The sequence below is a fragment of the Molothrus aeneus genome, chromosome 7 (assembly GCF_037042795.1).
Source record: "Molothrus aeneus isolate 106 chromosome 7, BPBGC_Maene_1.0, whole genome shotgun sequence".
Classification (NCBI taxonomy): domain Eukaryota; kingdom Metazoa; phylum Chordata; class Aves; order Passeriformes; family Icteridae; genus Molothrus; species Molothrus aeneus.
Window position 1 is genome coordinate 29,780,677 of NC_089652.1, and position 25,325 is coordinate 29,806,001.

At 40.3% G+C, this 25,325-nt stretch overlaps 1 protein-coding gene across 1 annotated transcript; it reads right to left on the reverse strand.

Moving 5' to 3' along the window:
* Nucleotides 1-5,544: 5,544 nt before the first annotated feature.
* CFAP221 (cilia and flagella associated protein 221) lies at nt 5,545-25,046 on the reverse strand. Its single transcript, XM_066553581.1, has 26 exons — nt 24,449-25,046; nt 23,877-23,967; nt 23,114-23,295; nt 22,583-22,683; nt 21,503-21,589; nt 21,302-21,397; nt 20,312-20,412; nt 19,289-19,392; nt 18,225-18,384; nt 17,688-17,805; nt 17,490-17,601; nt 17,163-17,271; nt 16,327-16,414; nt 15,742-15,831; nt 14,776-14,871; nt 13,502-13,592; nt 11,795-11,922; nt 11,274-11,354; nt 10,746-10,853; nt 10,473-10,628; nt 8,847-9,005; nt 8,370-8,464; nt 7,758-7,847; nt 7,458-7,574; nt 6,600-6,629; nt 5,545-5,997 (listed from the first exon to the last, which is right to left on the reverse strand). Exons 3-26 carry the CDS (start codon nt 23,247-23,249, stop codon nt 5,874-5,876), a joined length of 2,577 nt encoding a protein of 858 aa, XP_066409678.1. The 5' UTR covers nt 23,250-23,295; nt 23,877-23,967; nt 24,449-25,046; the 3' UTR covers nt 5,545-5,873.
* Between the last annotated feature and the right edge of the window lie 279 nt (nt 25,047-25,325).

Genomic DNA, 25,325 nt, shown 5'->3' on the forward strand with positions numbered 1-25,325 from the left:
GACCACTCCTCTCAGCAAGTGTGTGAATATCAGTACCATGAATAGAAGCTCACAGCCTCTTTATCACCTGCTTTTAGCAAGGCAAGAATGTGACTATACTAATTTGAGTGACAGTAAAATGATGGATGATGCACTGGGATATAAATCACTATTTATATCCCACTAGTTCCATAAATCACTATTTCCAGTGGCACAGATTAAAAGGGAAGGCTGCAGACAGGAAAACCTTGCTGGGTTAGGACCTCAACACTATGAGGCAGGTTTGAAAGACAACTCATCAGTAGGATTTTCAGCATTTTACAGGAGGAAGGATCCACAGAGGAAGGGTTTATCCAGGCAGCTGGACAGGTGCTTACAGAAGGGATAAGTGAATGACCAAGGTGGATTTTACTGTCATAGCAGACGCAGCTGTTTGTTCCCTTTCAGCTGCTCTACAGTGTTACTAAACAGCTACTGCAAATTATGCTGTGTTCCAGCAGAGGATGGCAATACTCCTCACATTGACACAGAGGGGTTATTAGCAGGAAGAACCAAACTTCAAATCTGAGATTCTCAGGTCTGTATCCTACACAAGGAATCAGAAGATTTTCAGTCACTAGCTCTGGTGGTGGACAGAGTTCAGCAACACTTTGCAGCATCCTGATTTTCCTGTACCAGTATGGAAAACAACTATCTGTGATTGCTGACAGTACCTGCACAGGGACATCTGTTCCTGCTGTGTCACCAGAAGTAGGAAGGAGGTTGAAATGTGATGCTGCCTGCAGGGAAAGGTACTTCAGAGGCAGGGAAGCAAAAAGAGAATTGTTTGAAAGCAATTCTCTCTTGATACTTGATGTCCATTTTCAGGATAACATACAGAGAAGTAATCATGCAAATCCAAACTCAAGGGAAATAAGCCTTGGTTTCTTCATCTGGTGTTCTGAAATTCAGCCAGTAACACATATAGCCAAAATCCCTGAGGTGACACAGTGCATTCTTGTTTTATAGGCAATGCATATTGGATTACTGGAGATTCCACACTGTGAAATTATTATAAACCAGTAATTAGCTGGTAATGGTGATAATTTGGTTCAGAATTCTGAAGCCAAATAAAATGAACTGATTAAAAATAATGCACTGTTAACTTGGTCTCTTGTGCAATTAAAAACTCAGAGAAACTGACTGAAGTATTGAGAAACATAAGGAAAAACTGTAACCATTTAAAAATGTGCTCAGCTAAAAATAGGTTTGGGTCCTGAACTGGAAATTTTAATTCTTTCAAGGCAGAAGGACGTGTTTTTGTTCTTCACCTTGGAGAGCTCTCACTCACTTAAACAGTTTAACCTTTGGATGGTAAAACATGAACATGCTGGAATTAAACCATGCCTGGCACAAGTGAGAAACTCATCAGAAGATGTTTTCTGATGTACCAGTGCTTTGGAAAAATACTTCCTGCAGGTGCTCTGAAATCACCTGGAGTTTTTCAGGAGCTGCTTGATTTAATTTTCAAGTCCCTGCTGTGGTCATACAGATATAATCTGGGAGGTCCCTCATGACCAATTACCTTCTGCAGGTGTTAAGTGGTAAAGATAGCCCTGTCAGATGTGCCTGGCTTCTTTTTTGGCCAAATTCAGCTTTCTTGGAGGACACAGAGGAACACAGCCAATGAATGGCTCAGTAAAGCAATATTTATGGGAGACTTCTGACCAATTCCAGCTTTGGAGAAATGATACATTATTTGAGAGGTCCATAAAAATGAAGACTCAGAAGACAATTCTGACCAAGTCCTTCAGTCTGTGGGAGTGATATGAATGGAACTGCATTCCTGGGAATGACAGGAGGTCCTTCTGAGCAACTCAAGAGACCCTGCTACTGACAATATCCCAAACCACAAGGCCCAGAGAAGGATTGTGTGAGTGTAGCACTGTACTCCTGATGGCTCTCCAGGCCCCATACCAAAGCAGCTACCACTGACCACACTTCGGCAGCAGACAGAGCTAGAGGACGCCAAGGAGGTGCTCAGGCTGGAAGAGCTGATTCCATACCAGACCAAACAGTTGCAGGCACTGGTCACCGCTTAGATTCCTCTCTGAAGGCTTTTTATACTTCTATAAAAAATCCCAAACAAAACATTTTGAGAAAGCTGTCTTATCAAGCTGCATTTGCTTGAAGAAAAGGACTTATTCCAAACAACCAGTGCTGGTACCCAGTGCACACACAGGCTGACAACAGGAGAAGAAAACAGAGGAAAAACTCCAACTTTTAAACCAATTCTGCCTTAAAATAACTTCTATACAAAACCTAGGTACATCAGTGAGAGATGTGATTTTCAAAGATCACAGAATCCCTCATATGGGCTGCTTGGTGTCTGTAAAGGAACCATAAGAATTCATGCACTCACAGATTGCAGAGCAGCACTTTACAATAACATTTGCAAAGAAATTTACCCACACTTGTACACAGAGAAGTCCTTATTCTCTATCCACCCTCCTAAGGAAATGACACCATTTGCATATCCCCCAATAAATTATAAACCTGCCTGCTGTTTTCAGCTAAACAGAAAGAGCAGGAGAGGGCTCAGCAAGAGCTAAAATTCTCCATGTTTAAACAGCTGGAGAGAAGCATTTGAGGTGTTTCCATAAGGCCAAGGATTATGCAGTGTGAGCATAGACAGAAGAAAACCTATGCAGAAAAAAAAACAGATGATAAAAAAACCTTCAACTGAACCTTGGAATAACTGAACCTTGCATTACAAATTCAAAGGTAACAAGGTTTCTTTAGTTTATGAAATATTCTTATGAGCTGAGAATATAATGTCACCCATTTCTTTACATCAGACACATTGCTGTTTTCCTCACAGCCTTCTAATAAAATATAATTAATTTACATTTTAAAGACCTTGATGGGTTTTCTCATCATGGAACAGTAAGTGAGATTAATAATCCTGTTACTGAGCACTTAAGCTCATGGATCATTTCCACAGTAACATCTGCTTAATTTTTAAAATGTACCTTTTATTTGATTTAGAGGTTAGGGCTAATTTATGTAATAAGAGGGAGAGAAAGCTGAAGAGTGAGTCAGTGTTTATTAACCCTGCTAATAGGACAGGCTTTTTCAGGCAAAATGGATATATTTTAATTAGTAAAACGGTTGCATTGTCATTTAGCCAATTAATCCTTTCCAAACAAGGGAAGCAGTAGCAATTTTACTTGCAGTGAATGAAGTAAACTTGGCTGAAGCGGTGCAGCTGGAGAAGATTGTCCCTGCTGGGTATCCAGCACCACTGGCAGTACGGGGGCACTGTCCCGGTCTCCGTGGTTCGGGACAGCGCCTCAGGCAGACGCTCTGTGCTGTGACAGCAGCGGGACCTTGTGGTGGGACATGGCTTGGCTTGTGGTACAGTCAGCAGGAATCAGAGAGCGCTCTCCAGCTGTGGTGAATACAGGTTTATTGGGTACCAGGGTAAACTGACAACCAAAGAGAAGGAGGGAAGGGTTGCAGCAGCTTATAAGGAGGGAGGGACACAGGGGAGGAGTCAGTCCTTGGACGAATAGGGTTTCAGAGGGGAGTGGGATACAAAAGATTGACTTAGGGAAAACCCCAATGGGGATAACTTGGGGTGGGGCCCCAGCCCCTGAGCCAATCACTCGATGCTCTAGCTGGAAGTTTCTAGAGAGTTCTAGAGAGAAGGGTGGGAGTGCCGAGTGACGGACAGGGCACCGGGGAGGGATTTGAGAAAGGGTACATTGATCTCCAAGGCAACTGGGGAGGAGTTGGGATAACTGGCAGCACAAGGGAGGGAAGGGAGAACCAGGGCAGAACCGTTGCATGACAGGGGGAACAGAACCAACTTATACAGACACAACACAACACTTGCCTGCACATTCTGCACATCAATTTACACATTTTGACTTTCCCACTTGCATCAGTAAAAATGCAGCCCTTAGATTCCCTAAATAAGGCACATTTTCCATTATATCCTTTTTCTTCCAATTAATTTTCTATAACATTTCAGTCCTTTTCATCAAACATTGAACACAGAACTGTGAAAAGCCACCAACTGCAGGTTATAATTATTAAGGTTTATGTCCCATTTCTGGAAGTGTTCAGTAGTCAACCAGGGGTTGACTTAAGTGGTCTCATGAAAACCTAAGACTTCAGATTATTCAGCCAAATTTCATGTTCTTAGACACAGCTGGACTGACTCTGATGGTTTATCACCTCCATAACCTGGATTGATATAATGCACAGACATCTGTACACTGCCATCAGTCCCTTTGAATTTTAGAAAGATTTTAGTGCAAGGTAATGGATTTTCTTACCTTCTCCGCACACTGAAACCTGGCCCCTAAAAGCCTTAAAACATAGAAAGGAGGATGACTTCTCAGAAAGGGAGTTGATCTCTTTGAAAGGTTGGTGTCTTTCACTGGACAATGGAGAAGCATGATTAATTTCCATTGGGATGACCAGGAAACTGTTCTGGAGAAGGAAGGCAGGGTGATACTGCTGTAAGAAAAAGAGATTAACTTTGTTTAATCACTGTTGTTTTGGGACACTTATTCCATCTTTACTAGACTAGATATTTAGCTGATAGATAACAGTTCCAAAGAATTATCTGTTTGATTTACCTAAGCAGTGAATTATGAACTGTGAATGCTTTCACGGTAAACTCTGATAATGTTTTTGTCATGGTCATGTTAAAAGACATACACAACTCTTAGCTCATCTCTTGTAAGATCAACTGCTTCCCTCAGAACTCCTAGAAGAAAAAAAGCAGTGTGTACAAGTTCAGGCAGTTGTTTGTAGTTAGAGAAATCTGCAGATATCCAGACCTGCATTCTGAACAATCCCTTGTCAATTAGACAGTTAGCAGAAACTTAGCAGCTTTTTATTTCTTTGAAGTAAGCAGAGATAGTTTGTAGCTAGTATAATACAGGCTATTCTACAGCTTTTTCACCCTGCTTTCCCATTTTCTATCTCCCTGGGCTTTTTACAGCTTGTCCACACTGATCACTCTCTGAAATAAACTTCTTTTCCTAGGCGCTTTAAGTATGCCTGGGAAGAAGCATGGCTCCTAGGAATGTAGTGGGTATTGCTGCAATTTCCATGCCTTTTAGTACAGAAGATTTGTGCTTTTCAGCACAAACAGCCTGGAGCACTCTGTAAAATGAGCAATCAATTCACTATGGATAAAAACAATTTTGTCTGAAGTCCAGCTTGCTGACAAGAAAGTAGGAGACATCTTAGCTGCAAGATGATATGCTGAGAAATCTCCCTTCCTAGGAAATAGACCCAGAGCATTACAGGTTTCTCGTGAGGCTCTGCCGTTCATTCACTCAACTCATGCATGCTTTTGCCAAGACCTGTGCACTGAATTAAATCCCTGAACAGCTAACGAGACTTGTTTGGACATTGTCTTTGCAGACAGTAATGGTGTTCAAGGCTTCCTTTTCCTTAAAAATATCACATGTATGGTTTACTGTCAAGTCTGAGATTTAGCAACTTACCTGCAAAAATTCAAGGACAGGTCATAACTAAAAAAACAAAATCAGAAGATTTTGGTCATGAGGTCTTTTCATATTTTATTTGAAAACTATGGGCTGTAAACTAACTACCAAACTATTTACATGGTAGTACTAAGGTTTTCCGGTCCTTCACACCCCAACAAAATAAGCAGGTCCAAGGATGAGGTTTCTCACTGGAGTAATTATTGTGGTTGGGGTAGTGAGCACAGTGAGAGTCCTTGACAGAGGTGGCATTACTGGTGGTTCTCTTCTCTTTGCATATGAAGTTGCTGACCTCACTGAACAAAAAATAAATGTAGCTGGGACGGGAGAGGCCTCATACATTAACAGGATAAGCAGGGCCAGGCCATGAACTTTGTAAAATTATTTTTATCCCAGAATAAGGGTTTTATTAAGTGCTTTCAGCTTCAATGTCTCCAGATGTTTTCGAATTTTCTCTCCGATCTCACTGTTCTGGAGTTGAAAATGTCCATCTGGACCATTTTGTGGGTCTCTGCAAGAAATTTAAAGCATCATTTGTATTTATAATAATCAGGGAAACTACTTAGGAATGTCTTCAAAATCCAATGAAAGAGGCACTCGTGATTTCTTTTCTCATAATGAACACAAGGTATTCCATCACTGATGCAGAACAGAAAAGGTATTGAAACTGTGGAAAGAACAGTTAACTCTTGGCTTGGCCAGTCAGGAAAGTTAGCCATCTGACAGGTAACACAAACTGACTGAGTATTACATTTTATCAATGTAGGGACACATGCTGTGATTGCCAGAACAAGGGCAGCCACATGAAAACCTAGTTTGCCTTAAGGACAAAAATGCTGAAACTGCTGCAGAGAAGCAATATGTTCTTTGTCGTCCAGTGAAACACCATCCCCTCAATAACAACAAAGAACCTTTCAGTGAAAACATAAAGGATTGGGACTTCATTGTTTGCTAAGAAATTTTTGCTTCCCCCTTTACAGACCCAAAATAATAGGGAATATTTCAACAAGTAAATATCAATACCTGGAGTTCTCTAATATTGAAAATTATTTTAATTTTTTTTCTGAAAACATCTAAGATTTAAGAAAGAAAGAAGGTTATAAAATGACTCACCCAGGAAAAGCACCATCCAGCCCTATATCACTGTGGGAGAAAAAGATCATTCTTTAGTTACTCAAGCTGTCCCAAATCCCCATGTTCTGACAACCAGTGTCATAAAATGTAAAAACCAGCACTGAGTGCAACACATCTATATTTTTACAGCAAATTCTTCCCGTGTAAAAGTAAAGCAGACATTCAAATTCTTGATTTTTACACTTCCCGTGTAAAAGTAAAGCAGATATTCAAATTCTTGATAGCTCTGAAAGTTTGAGGTTATCTTGAACATCCTGGTATCTAAGCCACATCATGACCACTTTAAAGAGGGGACAACTGTTGGACAGAAATGAATTCACTTGCTCCAAGGTTAGAACTCAGCACTTTTACCTGTGTTGCTCTGCATCACTTATCACCCACACTGCCTGCTGAGGTGTGAACTGGGGGAGTGTGAAGTTTGAGCAGAGCAAACATGAAACACTCCTAAGAAAAGCCAGAGAAAAAAGTACCATGCCAAGGGGAAATTCTAAGGGCCCTTTTCTCTGCCAGCATGAATAAATATCTAACCAAAAGGGTCAATGAAAAGCAAAAGTCACTGGTCCAAGAATGTTGAACATCTCTGAGAAAGCAAGCAAACTGCCTCAAGTGTTAGATCATGCTGATATAACCGTAGTCAGAGATCCAGGCCAATGCTTTCTGAAGTAAAATCCAGAGACTGAATTTGCAGTGCAAATTTGCTCAAAGTACTAGGTCTGCATTGCACTTGTGATGGAGCCCCTAAAACATCTCAGTATGACTCTCTATGCAATTCTGAAAAAATTTCTCATGCTTGACTTTAGATTCCATTTCTCTCTTCTTATTTCAAAATATACCTACCTTTCTATTTTTATTGATTGTTCTTCATCTTCTGAGAGTGCCCCCTCAATCTGTGGAAATTCAGCTTTCACCATCTCTGGAGTAAGAATCATGTTGAACTCAGCTTCATCTGTCCCACTAAAATGAATAAGATGATGAACAATTTGCCTTTGTCCTTTTGAAAGAACAGAAGTATGTTTTATGCAAAAGAGACTTTGTGCTTTTGCCTTTGAGGATCTCCTGGGACAGGTTTTGACACATCCATACAAGTGGTTTAGACCCAGTCAATAACAGCATATACACAATAGAGGAGAAACTTACTGGTCAATTATGTTCTCCTTGTCTCTCTCAAGTAAGTCATTCAGCACTGGTGGTAGATCTGTTGGAAGCATATCTGAACTGTAAGGATCCCTGTGATGGAAATTGTATTAGTTTAATGTATTAATATTAATGGTATTTTCATATTTTGAAGCTTCACAGCAGTTGCGGTTACCATGAAGATGATGTACTTTTAAATGTTTGTGGAAAATCTGGCTGCACCAGAAACTGCTGTGATATGAGAGAATGTGAGCCTGAGAGATGTTGGCTACCACTGGCTGCAAGTGTTCATAAGTTAAAGGTTCTACAGACAGACAGAGTTTGTAGCTCCTGGGGTCTTCTAGGACTGAGTCAACAAGCTTTCAGGAGAGATGTTATAGAAAGCCCAGACTGGAATTCTCCTTCCTGGGCTAGTAATTTCTTTTAATGATATTGCTCTTAATCCACCCTTCTAGGAGTTCAGTAGGAGTTTTTTTTCCTGTTGGTTTTGGATTTCTGAGCAGCAATTAATTCCACTTGTAGGCCCACTTATGGGAGTACTGACTGATCAATATAGTTACAGGCAGCAGAAACTAGTGCAGGACAGAGGATTTGTGTTTTCAAATTCTTTCTTACCTAAGTACTGTATTTGTTAATGTGGGAATGTTAGAAAAAGTGGAATACTCCAGTGGTGAGAATTTTCTCCATTCCATTACTCCACAAATCACTTCCTGAAATGACAAGTGATACACAATCAGACCTCTAATACATAATGCTGTGGGGAAAGAGGCTAGCAGGACAGGGCATCTTGGCTGAGAATTGAATTTGGGGAGCTGAATATTTCAAAGATCCTTCCAAGGACATGAAAATACAACAGTGAATACATTGGAAGAGCAAAGAAACACGAAGGCATAAGCAAGAGACATGCATAAAGCCTAAGTAGAATTAGTTATTCTGACCCATCTACTGACTATTTAGGTGCATGCATAATTTATATTTGAAAATATTTTCTATCTAGAATGACTTCACCTTCCATTTTGATTCCTTAGAGCAAGTTCTCAGGAAGAACATACCCAAGATGGGTACTCATACAATAAACCCAAAAGGCCATACCTTGTGATCCAGAAATTTCTTTTGTGTGACTGGAATACTGGATCCTCTGGGGCATTCCTTGGTAACAGTATATTTTGGATGAGGACAAAGATGATATTCAATATCTGATTCACAATAGGCTAAAGGAAGTAAAAATGGCACTAATCCTGGAATGGGGTTCTAAAAACAATGAAGAGATTATTTTAATAAATTGTTCTGAGTACCATAACAAATCTAATTAATGAAAATTCAGTTCTTACAACTAATGTAGTCTCCCCAGATTCACAGCTTTGTCTTACTCTGACTGCTCTGTTTGGTATGATACTTCACTTTCTGTATCTTACCCTCATCCTACAGTGTTGTCTGATTTATTCATGCTCCCTACTGTCTAAAACACAGCAATTTAGCTGTTGTCTCCAAGTCTGGAAGAAAAAACTATTGCCTAATTATTCTGAAATCCATTGCTGATTCCCTGAATAGTTCAGAATCCAAGAAGGGAAAATGGACTTGCTATGGTGGAAGCCACAGCACACATGGCTTCACATTTTGCCATCCATTTCCTTGCATTAGCATCTGTTTCTGGATAAAGCCCAGTGCTGGGTAGTGTGGGATCAAGCTGTGCCTGGCTCTCACACTGCTATGACAGAGGGATGAAAGAGATGCACACAGGAACTCATCAGCACATCCACTGGAGTCCTGGCTGTGTGTGAGGAGGACGAGTGTGTATCATAGATGATATGCCAAGGTCACCAGGCCAGCAGAGTGGGCAGGGCTGGGAGCCAGAGCCACCCACAGCAGGCACAGTGCCATGCTGGGGGGAGATCTGCCTGTGCCCATGCACAGCCCTGCACGGAGCCCTACAGCTGTCTCTGCCTGCTCAGAGGCACCTCGGGACCTCCAGGCTGTGCTGCACTGTGGGAAATACCTCCTGCAGCTGGTGCCACAAAGCACAATCTACACGACAACAGTAAGAGAAAACCCTCCCATGCAAGAGGCAGTGATTTTTTGAATCTCTGTGCCTAACAACTTGGAAATGTAGTTTGGGATGCTGTGAGAATTCTTAGAAACTGTAAGGCAGCAGGATGCAACATGAGCAGAGTTTGACTTCACTTTTCTGTTTACCCAAGGATTAGGCAGATCTGTAGTCACCCACCTGAACAGCAGGAAAAGACTGCACCTATCCTACCTACCTGGGCAAGAATGTGAGGTTACAGATGGACTGAGATGCCAAGATTATGGCCTTTCCTCTAACACATCCAAATGGGGAAACAAATGGAGAAGAAGGAAGTGTTCCATGGTGTTCCCAGAAATCTCGTGATCATTGATCATTTGTGGAGTGTGAGACTGGAAGAGTCTCCCATTCTCTGCTTTCACTGCAATTTTGAATTTTCATCTCTCCTCTTAACTGATCAAAATCCACTCTAAACTGAAATAGTGTCCCTCTCAGTGGGATGAACTCTGTGATTCCTATCCATCAGAGCTCTATGATTCCTATCTATCAGAGCTTGCACCATGAAGGATTATGCTCACTGGATAGCTTTAAAATCAGTCTGAGTAAGAAAACTGCTCACAAATTCCACATCAGGCTTCTGATGAAACACTTCTGTTCCTTTCTTACGTTCTTTACGGAAGCCAACTCCTACTTACAAAAATTCGAAGTGGGTTGCTCTCTCTTGGGTGGACTAAAGCTTGGGGAGGAACCAGGTTTAACAGACTGATATCCCCTTCTGCTGCTTCTTTGTCAAAATCTCTCCTCTGAGAGTCCTGCCCCTCAGGAGAAGGAGCTACTTGAATCAATTCATCCTTTAAAAACACAGACATCAAAGATTTTTAGAGTATAGTAAATCTTTCAGTATAAAACGTTGAGGCAAAATTAATCAAATAATTGTGGAAATGTAGGGTTGGGAGTGACTTTGTTACCTGGGCTCCCTGTCTCAGTGGTCGGGAAAGTTTTACAGGTTTGTAACTTGTAGCTGCATAGTGTGTACAAAATGGCTGATACTTCATAATCTTGCAATGCTGAGGAACCTAAGTGCAAAGAAAAAAGATGTGCTGCAGAAAGTGACAATAATCACTTCCAGTTAACTCATAAATGGAGTGGAACATTTGGCTTTATTATGGACACATCACATCTCCATGGTAAAAGACACTTGGAGCACTCTCCCAGGACATGGTACATAACCAAAACTTTGAGAAGCCATACTTCACCAGGACTTTGATCTTTGAGATACAATAATTTCAGCTGAGGCGATTCATCTCTGTCTGGAGAGAGGGGAATATTGCTGGCTATATATAAGTAAGTTGGTTACTTATGGAAACCGGTGAGCTTTGGTTTTAATAAAAGCATGCTAATCATACAGCCTTATTAAAGCAACATTTTTACTGGGCTGTGCAGAGGCCATTTAACTGCACAGGTAAGAGAAACATGGGGGAGCTATACTGACTCACCTTCAAGTCATAAAAAGGAAGGATGTGTTCAACTTTCACGTCTACAGATTCAATAGGAACTGGGCCAAGAGCATCAGGTGCCTGAAACAGAACAGTATTAAAAACCAGTAATATGGTGGGCATTTTGTTTTGTATTGGCAGCAATCCATGACAGCTAATTGAAAACGTATGGAAATAATTATGCAAATATTTACTTTATGCAGTTTGATATTTCTGTTGTTCTTTCTTGGACTCCAGCATTTCAGTTATTTTTTTCTTTGCTTCTGAAAAATGGATGTTAACTAACTCTGAGCATTAATGTATTGCTCACAATTTTAGGATACAATTAAGAGAATGAAAAGATTTTTTTACTGTTTTCAGCAGAACCCTTAGTAAATCTGAAGTCCTGAATTAATTTGCCAGAACCCTGGAACACCAGTCACACTGTGAAATTTTAATAAAAGGACTATCAGCTCTGGGGCCAACATCTTCAACAAAAGTCTATCTAGAGTGCTGACTAATATTTGAGTTACTGTACCTACCAAATAATTGTGTAGTTCATGGGACCTGTAAAAGGGGAATTCAAAAGGCAATATACGATCTTCACTTATTCTGGAAGAAAAGTCCTTATGTTCTTCACTCTTCTCTGCTTTGCTGAAACTCCTGCTTTCTGTCATGAGTGGAAACCAAATATTAAGATTTTGTAATATATCTTAATACACTGTTTCAGAAATAGAATCAAGCCACAAAATGTATTTAACATTTTCCTAAACCAGGATGTCTAGAAATTTAAATATAAAAAGTAAGGTAATACTTCCTAAAGACTTTAAATGTCACATCTATAAAATATGAGCACAATACCTTGAATAGCAGACAGATTTAATTTCCCCTTTCCTAAAAAGACATCACAGCCCACTCCTTCCAGCATGGTTCACAGCAAGGCTGAGACAAGTCAGAGGCCTCTCTTACACTAAATGTCATTACACCTTCTATTTGCAGCATCCCTGCATCTCCTGCATCCTGGGAATTAAAAGTCCCTATTTGCAGAAGGAGGAAAAGGCCTAATATGGAACAGTGTGTCACAGGAGCTGTCAAATTGTGTGTGTCTACAAGGGAGTGGGAAATAGGAGACTCAAATTCTTCTCTGTCTCCTATTTACCCAACTGTGACTCCCATCCAAAGCCACTTTTCTTCTATGATGTTAAGTAACAAGTCACTTTTCCAGACCAGCACTTTCATTTCCATGTAAAAAACCCAATTGATTAAAAACACTTCTATGAGAAAACAATGAGGACAAAAACTCAACCCAGTACTGGCTACCTGGCAATGTGTCTCATGGTTCCTACTGTCTCATTTCACTGAGTTCAGACATCTTGCCTTCATCACATTCAGGTGTCTTTCCCCCTTCGATCCCCCCTGCATTAAGCTCCTCTCATCCTGTGACTCTCACCTCTTGGGATCCACCTGATCTGTTCATCTCCCTGTCTCTCACACAGTCCCCTCTGTCCTTTCATTGCTCCTCAGGCCTACACACAGAACCACAGAATGGTTTGGGTTAGAAGGGGCCTCTAAAGACCACCTAGTCCAACCCTTCTGCCAGGGGCAGGGACATCTATCACCACATCAAGTTGCCCAAAGCCCCACCCAACCTGGCCTTGAACAGTTCCAATGATGGAGTGAGTATCCACAGCTTCTGCCCTGTTATTAAGTAGATAAATAAAAACTGCAAGGTTCCTAAGAATAGTTGATCACATTTCTTAAACATGGTAAATAATGTGTATGGAAAATACATGTATCTTGAGTACAGCCATTTCTACCTTTTAGCAGGGCCTGTTGCCATAGGACAAGAAGTAATGGTTTTGAACTAAAATAAGGCAGTTTCAGACTAGATATAAGGAAGAATTCTTTTGCAACAAGGATAGTAAAACACTGGAACAAGTTGCCCAAAGATGTGGTGGATGTCCCATCCCTGAAAAGATTTAAGGTCAGGCTGGACAGGGCTCTGAGCAACCTGCTCTCATTGAAGACGTCCCTGCTTATTGCAGGGAGGTTGGACTGGATGGCCTTTAAAGGCCATCCAATCCAAATCTCTCTATGCCTCTACCTTGTCACACTTTATTTCCCTCTGGAAGACTCCTTTATAAGGACTCTGTCTTTATGTTTATATGTAATGCACCTGACACACTGCAGCACGACCTGAATTATCATAGCCCGTGGTCAAAATATCAACTTGTTCTTTTAATCCTTACCAGACCCACAGCCTTCCTCCAGACCTCTGGCCTCCCTGGGCAGTCCACGGAACAGAAGCAATAAACGTTTTAGACGAATCTGTACCAAAATCTGAGAGAATGATTTTTAAATTTCAGTCAAACACCCTAAGATTTACAGCCATAGAAATACTGTATATGTTACACGTGTATTTATTCTCCAGAGCTTACTCAGACATCTCTATTTGAGAATTTTTAATATAGTTTTCTGTTCAGAGAAAGTGGGAAGGAAAGATGCACAATGGATCTCAACTCTATAATGACACAACACAATAAATACAGTTAATTTTTTTAATTTAGTCTTACAGGTAAATCAGATAATTTTTTTTTGGCTAGGTCTTTTGCTAGGTGTTTACTGGCATATACAGTCAGTTTACCAGGGCTATATGAATTTTTGTAGCTCTGAGAATGAGGAGAGTAAACAACAACCTGCACTGTGTTCTTGTCCATACCCTACACAGTAAAAATTAAGAATCCTTGGTTTTAATACCAGATGGAGCCATTTGGTCACCTCTTTATTTGTACAATAAAAAAGAGTATTTAATTTCAAGACCTCAGTATTATGAATAGATTGAAGGATATCCAAACTGGACACTAGAAGAGCAGAACGTTTCCATCTTCCTTGCTACATTAAGATTTACTGAGGAAAGAGCAGTGCTGATGCAAGATAATATTTAAACCAAATTAAATAAGCGATTTTACTGATTTAGTCTTTAGTTTCCAGGTCTATACCTTCCCTATTTGAATTTCTACCTATTGTTTCCATGTTCCCATCATGCACCATTGCAAAGATCCTCCATCATCAGTAACCTCAGAGGAACTGGAAGGTGTTGTTCTCTCCCTCTACTTTCCCTCTCCAGTTTGTCTCCTTACAGAGTAATTGCTCTAAGCCCTGAACATCTTGGTGGCTCTACACAGAACTCACTCCAGCTTGTTAAATTCTTTCTTGTACTAGGGGCCCAATACAGGGTGCAGTATTCTATATGCATTTCCAAATCTTTTTTGTACAGAAGTATTTTATACTTTAAAAAAAATCTGAATTTATCTGCATTTGTTTAGTATCAATTGCAATATGAAAGATGAATTGAATACAAAACTTACTCCAGATCCTTATTTCCTGATGAGGTAGGGGCATATTTATCAAATTACCAAATCCCTTGCTAGCTGTGAACAGTCCTCACATGCTGGTTGCATGTTCTTTTGTGCTGCTTCACAGGTGTCATGCCCTCACACTACATTCTGGTTGTTCACTTTACCTTGTATGCTGCTTGTTGGAATTTCCTGAACATCCTTCTTCTGCTGTCCCAAGGGTCATTATGGAGCAAGTTGAATGTGGGATGGACACTTGGTTGCTGCACAGTATATTTTTAAAAAAGGAAAGAGAAAAGAAAAAGGACAATCCTTTTTACAACTAGATAAGGTAGAACTTTTCTCCATCCCAAGCCATACTTTGGCCTGAATTCGTATGTTATTTCTAAATACTGAAAATGGTCCAGTGAAAATATTTGCATCACTGGCATTTAACCAGAAACCTTCACTGCAGGGCTTAATGGGAGGTAATCACCAAGTATTTGCAGATGGAACACAGAGAATGCAGAGATAACGTGGCATGGTCTGCATCCACACAAATGACCAACACAGACCAGGACTGCAGTGCACTCCATGGGCAGTTGGACAGCAGAGAGAATGGACAGGGGTTCTAACAAAAACACAATTTATCTTGCACAGACATGAAGCTGAAACAGCTGTAAGGACTCAAATCAGGCACCCAGCAAAACCAGTATCCTTTCTCCATAATGGCACATACCCAAAGGAGAGTGAAAGACACCAAAGAGAAGGGCAAAAAAATCTAAGTACTAGAAAGGTTCCTGTCAATCTGGCCTGCAGGTAAAAACTGGAAATCTTGTGATATGCTTAACCTTACAATGAGATATGAGAAAGCTTCTCCTGAGAGATCTTTCAGAAACAAGCAGTACAAATCTCAGGTTAGGCCTGCAGATTTCCACTTGACTCTCATATTAGATCAGACCATTAGAAGATGAGCTGTGCATGTAGCACGGTGCTTGCCCTACCTAAAAGTAAAATGGGAAACAAGGCACTGACACAGAAATAGGAATATCAGGAGGAAAAGTATTCAGTGTCAAACATCTATGGCTATTTGTTAGCTTGGGAGGTGATAATTTAGCATGCATATAGCAGGCTCTAAAAACATATGAACAAACCTGGTCAACATGCCGGGTAACACGTCTGGAGGAAACTTCTACTTCACCCCTCTGAAATTCCTGTTCTATGATAGGATCTCCTCTTTGGAGCTAATTTAAAGAAAAATCACATTAGCACAAAGCATCCAGTGAATTATTTCTTCCATTACAATCAGGGAAACTCACAATGCAACACTCTGGAGGTGTTTAACGAAACACAGACTTCATTCCCTTTTAGGGTGTGATTATTGCAACCCTTAAGCAAGGCAAACAAAGTAAAATAATGTCTTTTCAGGTCTGAGTTTCAATCAAATCTCTGTCCTAATGAAACATGGGTGCAAATCTGCTCACTTGGGCAAATACTGTTACATTTCTGATAATACTTTACCCTTCTCTCTGTCTACCTTCAAAATAAAAACACCCCTGAAAACAGTGAAGCACAGGCACAATAAAGATATGACTGCAGTAACAAGCACAACTAGCAGAGGTTTGCATTGATTAATGAAGAAAAACTGAACATGTAGAGAGCTTGATACAATTCACAGTGCACTACATAATCTTAAAGTATAAGATTTTAAATTTACAGAAAAACCATAAAAGGCTAACCTTGTATTGCTCTTCTTCCCTTTGTCGGCTTTCAATAATTTTATTTTTAAACTCCACAGAGATTGGATCACTTCCCTTATGAACTTGCCTGCATTTACAGTGGAGACAAGAAAAATGCTTCACTTAATGCACAGTTTGCTTTACTCTAAGGCAAGCAGACTTACTCCCCTCTTCCTGAGGTGCCTAGGTGTCCATGACATTCTGTGTATAAGACAATCTCTTATTTCAAATTAATGATTTCAAATGAAACCATCATGTGCTTAAAGATCCAACTGTGTTCTGCTTTGCACCAGTTGATGTACAATAGAATAATAAAATCATTAAGGTTGGAAAAATCCTCTAAAATCTTCGAGTCCAGCCATTAACCTAACACTGCCTAACACTTCACTAAACTATGTCCACATCTATCAGCACTACATCTACATGTTTTTTGAACACTTTCAAGTGTAATTCTGCTCTTACTCCATTGTTCATTTTAGCCTCAATTTATTGACAGCCATGACAAAATCTTCCTTTGGCCTTAAGAGCACAGGATGAGATGCCTGAGAACAAGGTTAGGCAAACCAGGTTTACAGCAGCTTTCTTTTTGAATGGAACAACAAGGCAATCAAAGTCCTCATGGGGGACTACTATGGATGCTACTGAGTCAGCTCTTAAGCAGGAGAGAAAAAAAATAAACAAAACATCAGTAATTTAGGCTTAAACCAAACGTATTGAGACACAAAATGGCAGCATTCTGCACTAGTGGACATTGTATACATCATTCATAAAGGCCTTGGTTAAGCAAATTCCAGTCTTGTTAACATGGTTAATTTACATGGTTAACTAGCACTTACCACTTTAGATGATTTGCTTCCTCTTCTTGAACATTTTGTTTGACTTTTAGTTGAAATATAGCATCCTTCATCTGTCTTGTTTTTTTTCCTTCTTTGCCTTGGGACAGGGCTGCAGGAACATCGGAAAGCCATATCACACCTCAGTCTAGATTGGATTTTTAATTGCAAATAACATCCATTAAGGTAACTGTACCCATTAATACATAAAGCTAAGGAGAGAGTTCTCGCAGAAACAATAGTCACATCACATCAGCAATTCTGAAGCCAAGCTCCTCATCAAGCTACAAATAATGCTAAAACCAAGTTTATGCTGCTTAATTACTTTACCTTCTTTTACATCCTTTAACTTCAATTTGCCTGGTTCCTGAATCAAAACAGTAGCTACAGCATACGGATTTGACAAGTCTGTGGGGAATCTGAGGTTCTGATATTCAATTTCCTATGAGATATAAATTAATAGGAAGAAACAGAAACATGGAAGATTTCCAGCCCAGAAAAGTACTTGTAATTATTATCTTTTCACACCTTTAGTTTTTGAACAGGCTTCGACTGTAGTTGGCTGAACTGGTCTCTTCTCCACAACACAGGTTTTCCAGACACTTTTTTCTCTGGATGACTTTTTTGTTCATCAATATATTCTTTTCTAGATGTCAGAAGGACACATATTCCTTTCATAAGAATTCTCTAAATGACATATAAGTCTAATTTTTTCACAAAAAAATTAAGTACAGTCCAAAAGGCTCAAAGCCCCCTGCATCTTGCAAGGCCTCAACAATAACGAGTGGGAATGATAGAAGCTGAGGATGCTCACATTTCTTTAAGGATATGTAACTTCTCATTATATTTATTTTGAGTTTTTTTATTTAATGTGGATTAAGGATGTTATAATCAAACAGTGTAAAAAAGCAGGTACATGTATCAACAGTAGAATTTCTTCAGTGCATTGTAAGTCTCCAAAGAAACCAATGCTTAAAAAGATCATAGCAAAATGGTATGAAATTCTATTACATTAGTATCTATAGAACTGGGCAAAACCACTCAAGACCAGTCAGCCACACATACATCAGAGCCACATGTGGTATTGATGTTCCTGTGAATACACACACATAGGGTTTTGAGTGAAACTCTGAAATCCGTAACTGCATTGCCATTTGCGCTGTTCCATATTCAAGTGGGGAATACTTCACAGTTACTTTGACTTTTCCATTGGCTGGAATGATTCCTGTGATTAGAGGAGAAAAACAGTAAGAGTCCATATAACATGAGCCCACTTAAGTGTACTGGAAGTAATTCTGGGCTACTTTTTTAAAACAACTTAACTGTTTGAATGGATAGCAGTAGGCATGGAAAATCTTTCTGGTCTCAAAGCATCTTTCAAAAACTATGTCTTGCTGCCAGATAATAGAAGATATTTTGCAATAGCAGAGAGACTTGACAGTAGGGCTATAATATTTCATACTGCTGGGAAAATGACTGCCTGTTTATATGTAGAAATTCTGCACTTGCATCTGCTAGTCTTAAGTCTTTGGCACTTTCTGCTTTCATGGGCAAAGCATTTATAAACATATTCCTCTGAGCTTTTCCAAGCTAGGGGACTCATCTGGATTTGATGCATTACCTGTCTCTGCTTGACCTTATTTCCTTACTACTTATTCCATTATTTTCTCAAACACTTTAATCACCATTCAGATCCCTAAACATTCAGGGCCTTTCCCAACCTTAGTGATTCTATGATACTATGATTACTCTGAGCACAATGGCTTTGAGTAGGAGCTGAAACTTTTTAGTGCTTTTCAGATGGCCTTCAGCCATAGTTTCAGGCTACCAAAATTTCTGACTTAAGTTTTACTGCATGACCCTATTTCAGGGATATTCTTCTGGGAAAATAAAGGCTGCACGGACCATTTGGAACATCTTGGATTTTGTCAAAGCTGGACATTGCCTAAAGAAACTTACAGCCAAGATAGCTATTTGCCATGAGGCTGAAAATGACTGGCAGCATTTACCTGCAAAAGCTTTGCCTGAGGAAGAGGTTTTTTTCTGTACAGCACTGAATACACTGTCACAAGTAACTACACTTAATAAACAGAGATTTAACATTTAGAATTTTAAAGAAGTCAGTCTACCAAATATTGGCTGGACAGTGAAGGCTCTGTGAGGCTGAATAATATCAATGTGGAATTCAAAATCTATGGGACAGCTGCACTGCAGTGGGATAACATACTCCTTACTGAAAAGAGAGAAAGGAAAAATTATGTTAATCAAAGTACAGTTGTTCATAATTTACAAATTGTATTATACACACCACACACTAAATTACCTGCATTCAGAAGGGTGGGTTACTTATTAATGTGAAAATCATAATTTCTCACTGTGCCAAAATAGCAAAATATTTCAGATCTTCATCCCCCCAGGAAATAAGAGTTAAATCTTGATTTGAATGTTGGACATTACTTTCTCCTACCCATACATAATTTGATTATGGAAAAAATTTTTAAAATTACTTTTTGGAGGTTATTTATGCCCATCCTCAAATTCTTACAGACTGTAATATCTAGCAAGTACAAACAATGCAAACTGGAGCAACAATGAGTACAGAACCAGAAATCAGCCTTTTGCCATGGTCCTCCTCATGAAAAACGATGAGAAAAGAAAGTGTTGAAAACTCCAACACATCAGAATGACTGAACTTTAACCACCATAGAAATAACGATGCTGGGGCCTAATTTTCAGAAATCACCATAATTACAACAAATATAGCAAATATACTGCACAACTAGGCCTTAATAAACTGAATCTGCCTTCTCCTTTCCCCCTTCTCAGTTCCTATTAACAACTCTTACTGATTAGTTAATGAGAACAGTCAGTGCTGTATCCATGAAATAGACAAAGGAAAATGAAGTCTAGCTCATTAAATACTTTTAAATACAAGAAGCAAAAATAACCAGCTCCATCTTCATATATGCTTAGTTTGCACAGCATTTATGTTATGGTGAATGTGTACCCTAAACAGTTCATATAGAGAATTATTTTGCAGTCCAGACAGTAGCTGAGTTTCCTAAGGCTTTCAACATTATGTTGTATGAATAGAGGAAAATGGGTTTGGGCATGTCTTGCAAAATGTAGACAAATGTCTGTCCTTAACTCACCTCTGACCAATTGATACATCAGACAGATTTATAAATGATGGAAATTCTACAACGTTCACAGCAGGGTAAGCATGTATGGGAACAACTAGGGTATCATCTCCCTGCAAACAAACAAACAAAAAACAAACAAACAAGTGCAAATATTTCTATCTTACAATTAGTAAATCATAGAATCATATAATGTTAAGAGTTGGAAGGAACTTTAAGGATTATCCAGTCCCAACACCCCCTGCCATTGGCAGGGATACCTCACATACACTGAGCTGACCAAGGCCTTATCCAACGTGGCCTTGAACACTGCCAGGGTTGGGGCAAACACAGCCCTCCTGGGCAACTGCTCCAGTGCCTCATCACCCCCCCAATAAAAAATGTTTTCCTAATATCTAACCTAAATTTCCTGTCTTTCAGTTTGTACCCATTACTCCTTGTTCTATCACTACAGTTCCTGATGAAGAGTCCCTCTCCAGCTTCCTTGTAGTTCCTTTCAGATACTGGAAGGCTGCTATGAGGTCTCCATGCAACCTTCTCTTCCCCAGGCTGAACAGCCCCAACTTTCTCAGCCTATTATGGAAATAAAAAGTTTCTCTAGTAGTTGGCCAGTAAGTTGGCATAAAACATCAAAATTATCACTGTGTTGTACCTCAGAACATTAATATTCTATCTGCTTTCAGTATCTTTCTGTCTTTCCATATTTTATGCAACTTTCTAGAGTTCCTCCGAGCTGCTCAGCTAAGTCATTACCTCAGTGTGGCACAAAGACTGATCTACTGGCAAAGAATAGCAGAATAAGTCATATAATCTTTCTTACTGCTCTGGGATGTTTGCAGAGAAAAATTTTTAATGCTTTAAGTTCAATACTCCAATCAAGACTCACTGGGAATAAATCTGTGTGTCTCTAGAAGATTAACTATACCTTTATCTTTACCATCATGCCCTAATACTTGTTTTATTCCATTACAACTCTAACTATGTTTTGCAATGAATGCTCACCTCACAGTGAATTCGGATGCAGTCATAGTAATACCTCCATTCATCAGGGCAAAAATCAACAGCAACCACAAGGGACAAACCAGGAACAAGCCGGTGCTAGAAAATGACCCAAAACAAGATAGAGGCCATGTAAAAGCTGCTTATATGGCACAAAACCTGTGCTGAGTGCAAAGAGCAGTGTGAGGACTTTCTGGCACTTACTGTTTTGTTGTATTTGATCTGAAAATACATAGTCTGGGGTGGTATTATGTGAAGGTTTACTGCACTGGTAGAAATATTTATCAGCTTCTGCAGAACAAAAGAAAACAAAAACCACAAAGCACTTTACAATATAAGAGGTCAGTTAAGAATACCAATTATACTTTTTGTAAAACCTTCCATAGCAAGAAGTAATAATTTTTACTTTAGCAGAAATAATTCTAAATATGCTCTGAATTTAAAATAAAACTATGCAAAACTTACATCTTGCATTTTTATTCTTTGGAAACAAGTCCCGATTTTTAACCAAGGAGTAACAGTTTTGCTAGAAAGATGCTACTATTGAATCAAATTCTGATGCTGTTTTGTTTATATGCAAAAGGAACAAATATTTTATTTGCAACAAACAATTTATTGATCACTTTTAGGGACATCTGAACCAACAAGAATTACATAATACTTCATGGTTCTGTTTTGGTGTATAACCAACAGACTTTCGGACAGTGACAGTTCAGCCTGCAAAGCCTCCTGCATTTGTTTACTTTCATTACATTCAGAGAACCTAGTCCAATATAACTAGCAAACTCTGTCTCAATACACTTAAAACATGAATAACAAAGACACACAAAGGGAAAGCAGAGAGTTGAAAAGGAAATACCCAAACCATTCACAAGGAAAAGCAATCAAATTTATGCACAGAATTTCCTTTCTCAGAATAAATTGTTCTTGGCAAAAGACCAGAGGTGCTTTCAAAACTTTCCCACCAGTAAACATGTTTGCAGACACAGTGACAGTCCAAGGACATTTTGAAAACAAGTCTCTTGTGGAGTTAAAGCCCAAATCCTCTATTCATAATGTACAAGTCACATATCACAAACACTGATGCAGACATGGGAAACAGGGAGTATGAAGGAGGGTGATGCTTACAGCCTGGTACTCATCTCTTTGTTACCACAGGACCACTGAATTTAAGTGCTGCTTTTAAGAGCACTCCACAGGGCAAAGGCCTCATGACCACAAGGAGTCAACTCAGATTCTGCTTCCTTTTATGAGCCCCAAGGGGATCCCTACTCCAGAACTTACCAGCATCTGTTGGTGATGTTTCCCAATTTCATAACCTCCATAGTGTAACACGGCAGGCTCAGCCTGTACAACCCTGCTCCTCTGATGCTCTGAATAAATCTCTTACAGATCACAAAACAGGGAGAAAAAGAGACCAGAAACACACATGAGTGGTACTTACATTGAAACAGTCTAGTTATGCTATACTGATTGATTATCAAGGAAAAAAAAAAAAAAAACAAAAAAGATTATTTTTTCTTTTAAGCCGGCATGAATTTATAAATGGAAAGTTATGCAACCATCCACTACTCCAGCAGATCCATGATCCTGCCACCAGTTCATCTCTTGGCATCGTGGCTTCAACAAGCCACCCAAAACTTTAGGGTCAGCCAGGATCAGCACAGCAACTATTTCTTTCCTGACTACCTCTTCCATGATTTTGGCTCTCAGGAAGCTGCAATTTAGGCAACAGGATGGGAGTTGCAAAAAAAATAACCAAGTGTGTCCTAGAATTGCCACAAGGTTGGGACCAGTCAGAGAGCAGGAACTTACTTGATTCCAGCAGGTGATGGGGGACAGCAGGTCTTTTTTTAGGTTCCTCCACGAGGCTGCTAAGGACACTGGGAACTTTCTTCAAGGACCCCCGAGCGACTGTGATGTCTGGGGAGGCTGACTGAACCAGGTCCATGTTAAGACACAAACAGGCTCTCAATGGCACTAAAATTCTTCAGTGTCTATGGACAAATGAAAACAATATAATAATCAAAATATCTTCTTTCACACTGGTACTACCTGTTGCTTAAAACTGCCTAAAAACATTTAGGAGAGGGAGCTACATTTTTCCCCTGATGAAGTAGATTACTCTGTGTGTGCTAAGTATAAGGAGAGAAGGATTCCAGAAAACCTTGCTCCCACTGCAAGGCCTAGCATTTTGGGCATCTGTTCTAAGGCTTGCTGGGGACATTTGCCTTTCAGGTCTGTGTATAACATCTCTGTCTTCCTTCATGTCTCGCAGCAGAGAGAAAGGAAGCAGGTACTGTTAATTCCACTATCTGAACTGATTTCTGCAGACATGTTCTTTCAATCTCTCCTGGGTGTTTGAGCTGTTAACTTGCAGATTAATTTTTAATTTTAAATATTAATATGAGGGATAAGAAATCTGGCATTTGAATATTTCATTTGGATAGCATCATCTGGGTCATTTGTTCAGTGAAGATAACTGTAAACACAGAAAGCCACAGGCATTAGAGATCCTGTGTTAAGTATACAGAGTTATCAGAACATAAACTTCTCTAATGACAAGTGCAAATCTTACGTAATAAAGACACCAGGCATGAACCATCCACCAGAAATTATCTTCATAAATAGAGCACACAGAGCCCTTGGCTCTTGTATGAACTGGAGAACTGCATGGAGACAAAGACACAATACTTTTGGAACAAATACTGAATTCAAAAGCTGTGCTGAGATTTTCAGCCCTCAAGCAGGCAGCACTCAACAGTTTTGAAGTGGAATCATTACTCCACCTCCCCCATTACATTTTATGGTCTCATCTCTTGGTATTTGTCTGATTTTCCAGTCTGCTTTAGATCTTTCAGGCACAACTTGAGAGGTGCTTCAAGCTCATAAAGTGCTGTTTTGATTTATGGTTTTGTACAGTTTTAAATAATAAATAAGCAAGAAGCTTAAAATAATGTGCTGCTAGGACCCTGGCCTTCATAATATTTTCCACTCAGTAACACCAAGCACAAATTTTCCACTCACAACAGAAAACCTTCAAGAGGAGCTGCATTATTGTGCACAACAGTAAATTCCTTCTGATGTAGCAAGACCAAACTCAGACAAAAAACACCACAAAAGATTTCTAAACATAAGGATCAAGCTTACATTTTTTCCACTTGTGTTCTTCAACTTTAATTTACACCACTGCCACCCTCCTTCTCCTGGTCAGGATTCCACTTCAGGAACGCAAGGTTGGAAAAGGTGTAGGCAGACATAAGTCTCCTCAAAGGATTCCTGGTATAACCTTTTCAGTAACTTACAGTGATGGTGCCATCAATAACACACTGCGTGTTGCTCAAAGGGCTAATACAGGACAAATCCTTAAGGTCCTGGAATGACAGAATACCTGATGTTCTTAAATTTTCCACCTGTGTCTTTCAAGACTTTGTGTGTGTGTGTGTGTGTGTGTGCGTGTGAGTAGAAGTGTGAAACCCTGGGAGCCCATGACAAAACTCGCCCCAAACGCCCTCAGACCAGGTTATCGCCTCCTCCTTGCCAGCGCTCGGGCTTTCTAATCCCTTATTGCGTGTCGAAGCTCCTCGCACACCTCACCACACCGAAGGACGCCCATTACAGCTGCGAAAGGCTGGAAAAGGCATCGCTGTGCACAACCCGTACCTGCCGCTGCCACGGCCCCCAGCCCGAGAGAGCCCCGGCACGGCCCGGCTGTCCCTGTCAGCCCTCCCGGAGCCCCGGCACGGCCCGGCTGTCCCTGTCAGCCCTCCCGGAGCCCCGGCACAGCCCGGCTGTCCCTGTCAGCCCTCACGGAGCCCCGGCACGGCCCGGCTGTCCCTGTCAGCCCTCCCAGAGCCCCGGCACAGTCCGGTTGCCCCTGTCAGCCCTCACGGAGCCCCGGCACAGCCCGGCTGCCCCGGCCAGCCCACCCGGAGCCCCGCGGCCTGGCCCGGCCCGGCCCGGCCCTGCCCTCACGGCGGCCCCGCGGCGGTCGCTCGGCAACGGGGCAGCCGCGCTGGGCCGCACC

Coding starts and splice junctions, on each gene's coding strand:
- CFAP221 (XM_066553581.1), bottom strand. CDS start 23,249: ATGGACCTGGTTCAGTCAGCCTCCCCAGACATCACAGTCGCTCGGGGG. Junction 10,629..10,745: donor CACTGAGACAGGGAGCCCAG/GTAACAAAGTCA, acceptor GTGTTTTTAAAG/GATGAATTGATTCAAGTAGC. Junction 5,998..6,599: donor CTGGATGGTGCTTTTCCTGG/GTGAGTCATTTT, acceptor AATTTCTTGCAG/AGACCCACAAAATGGTCCAG.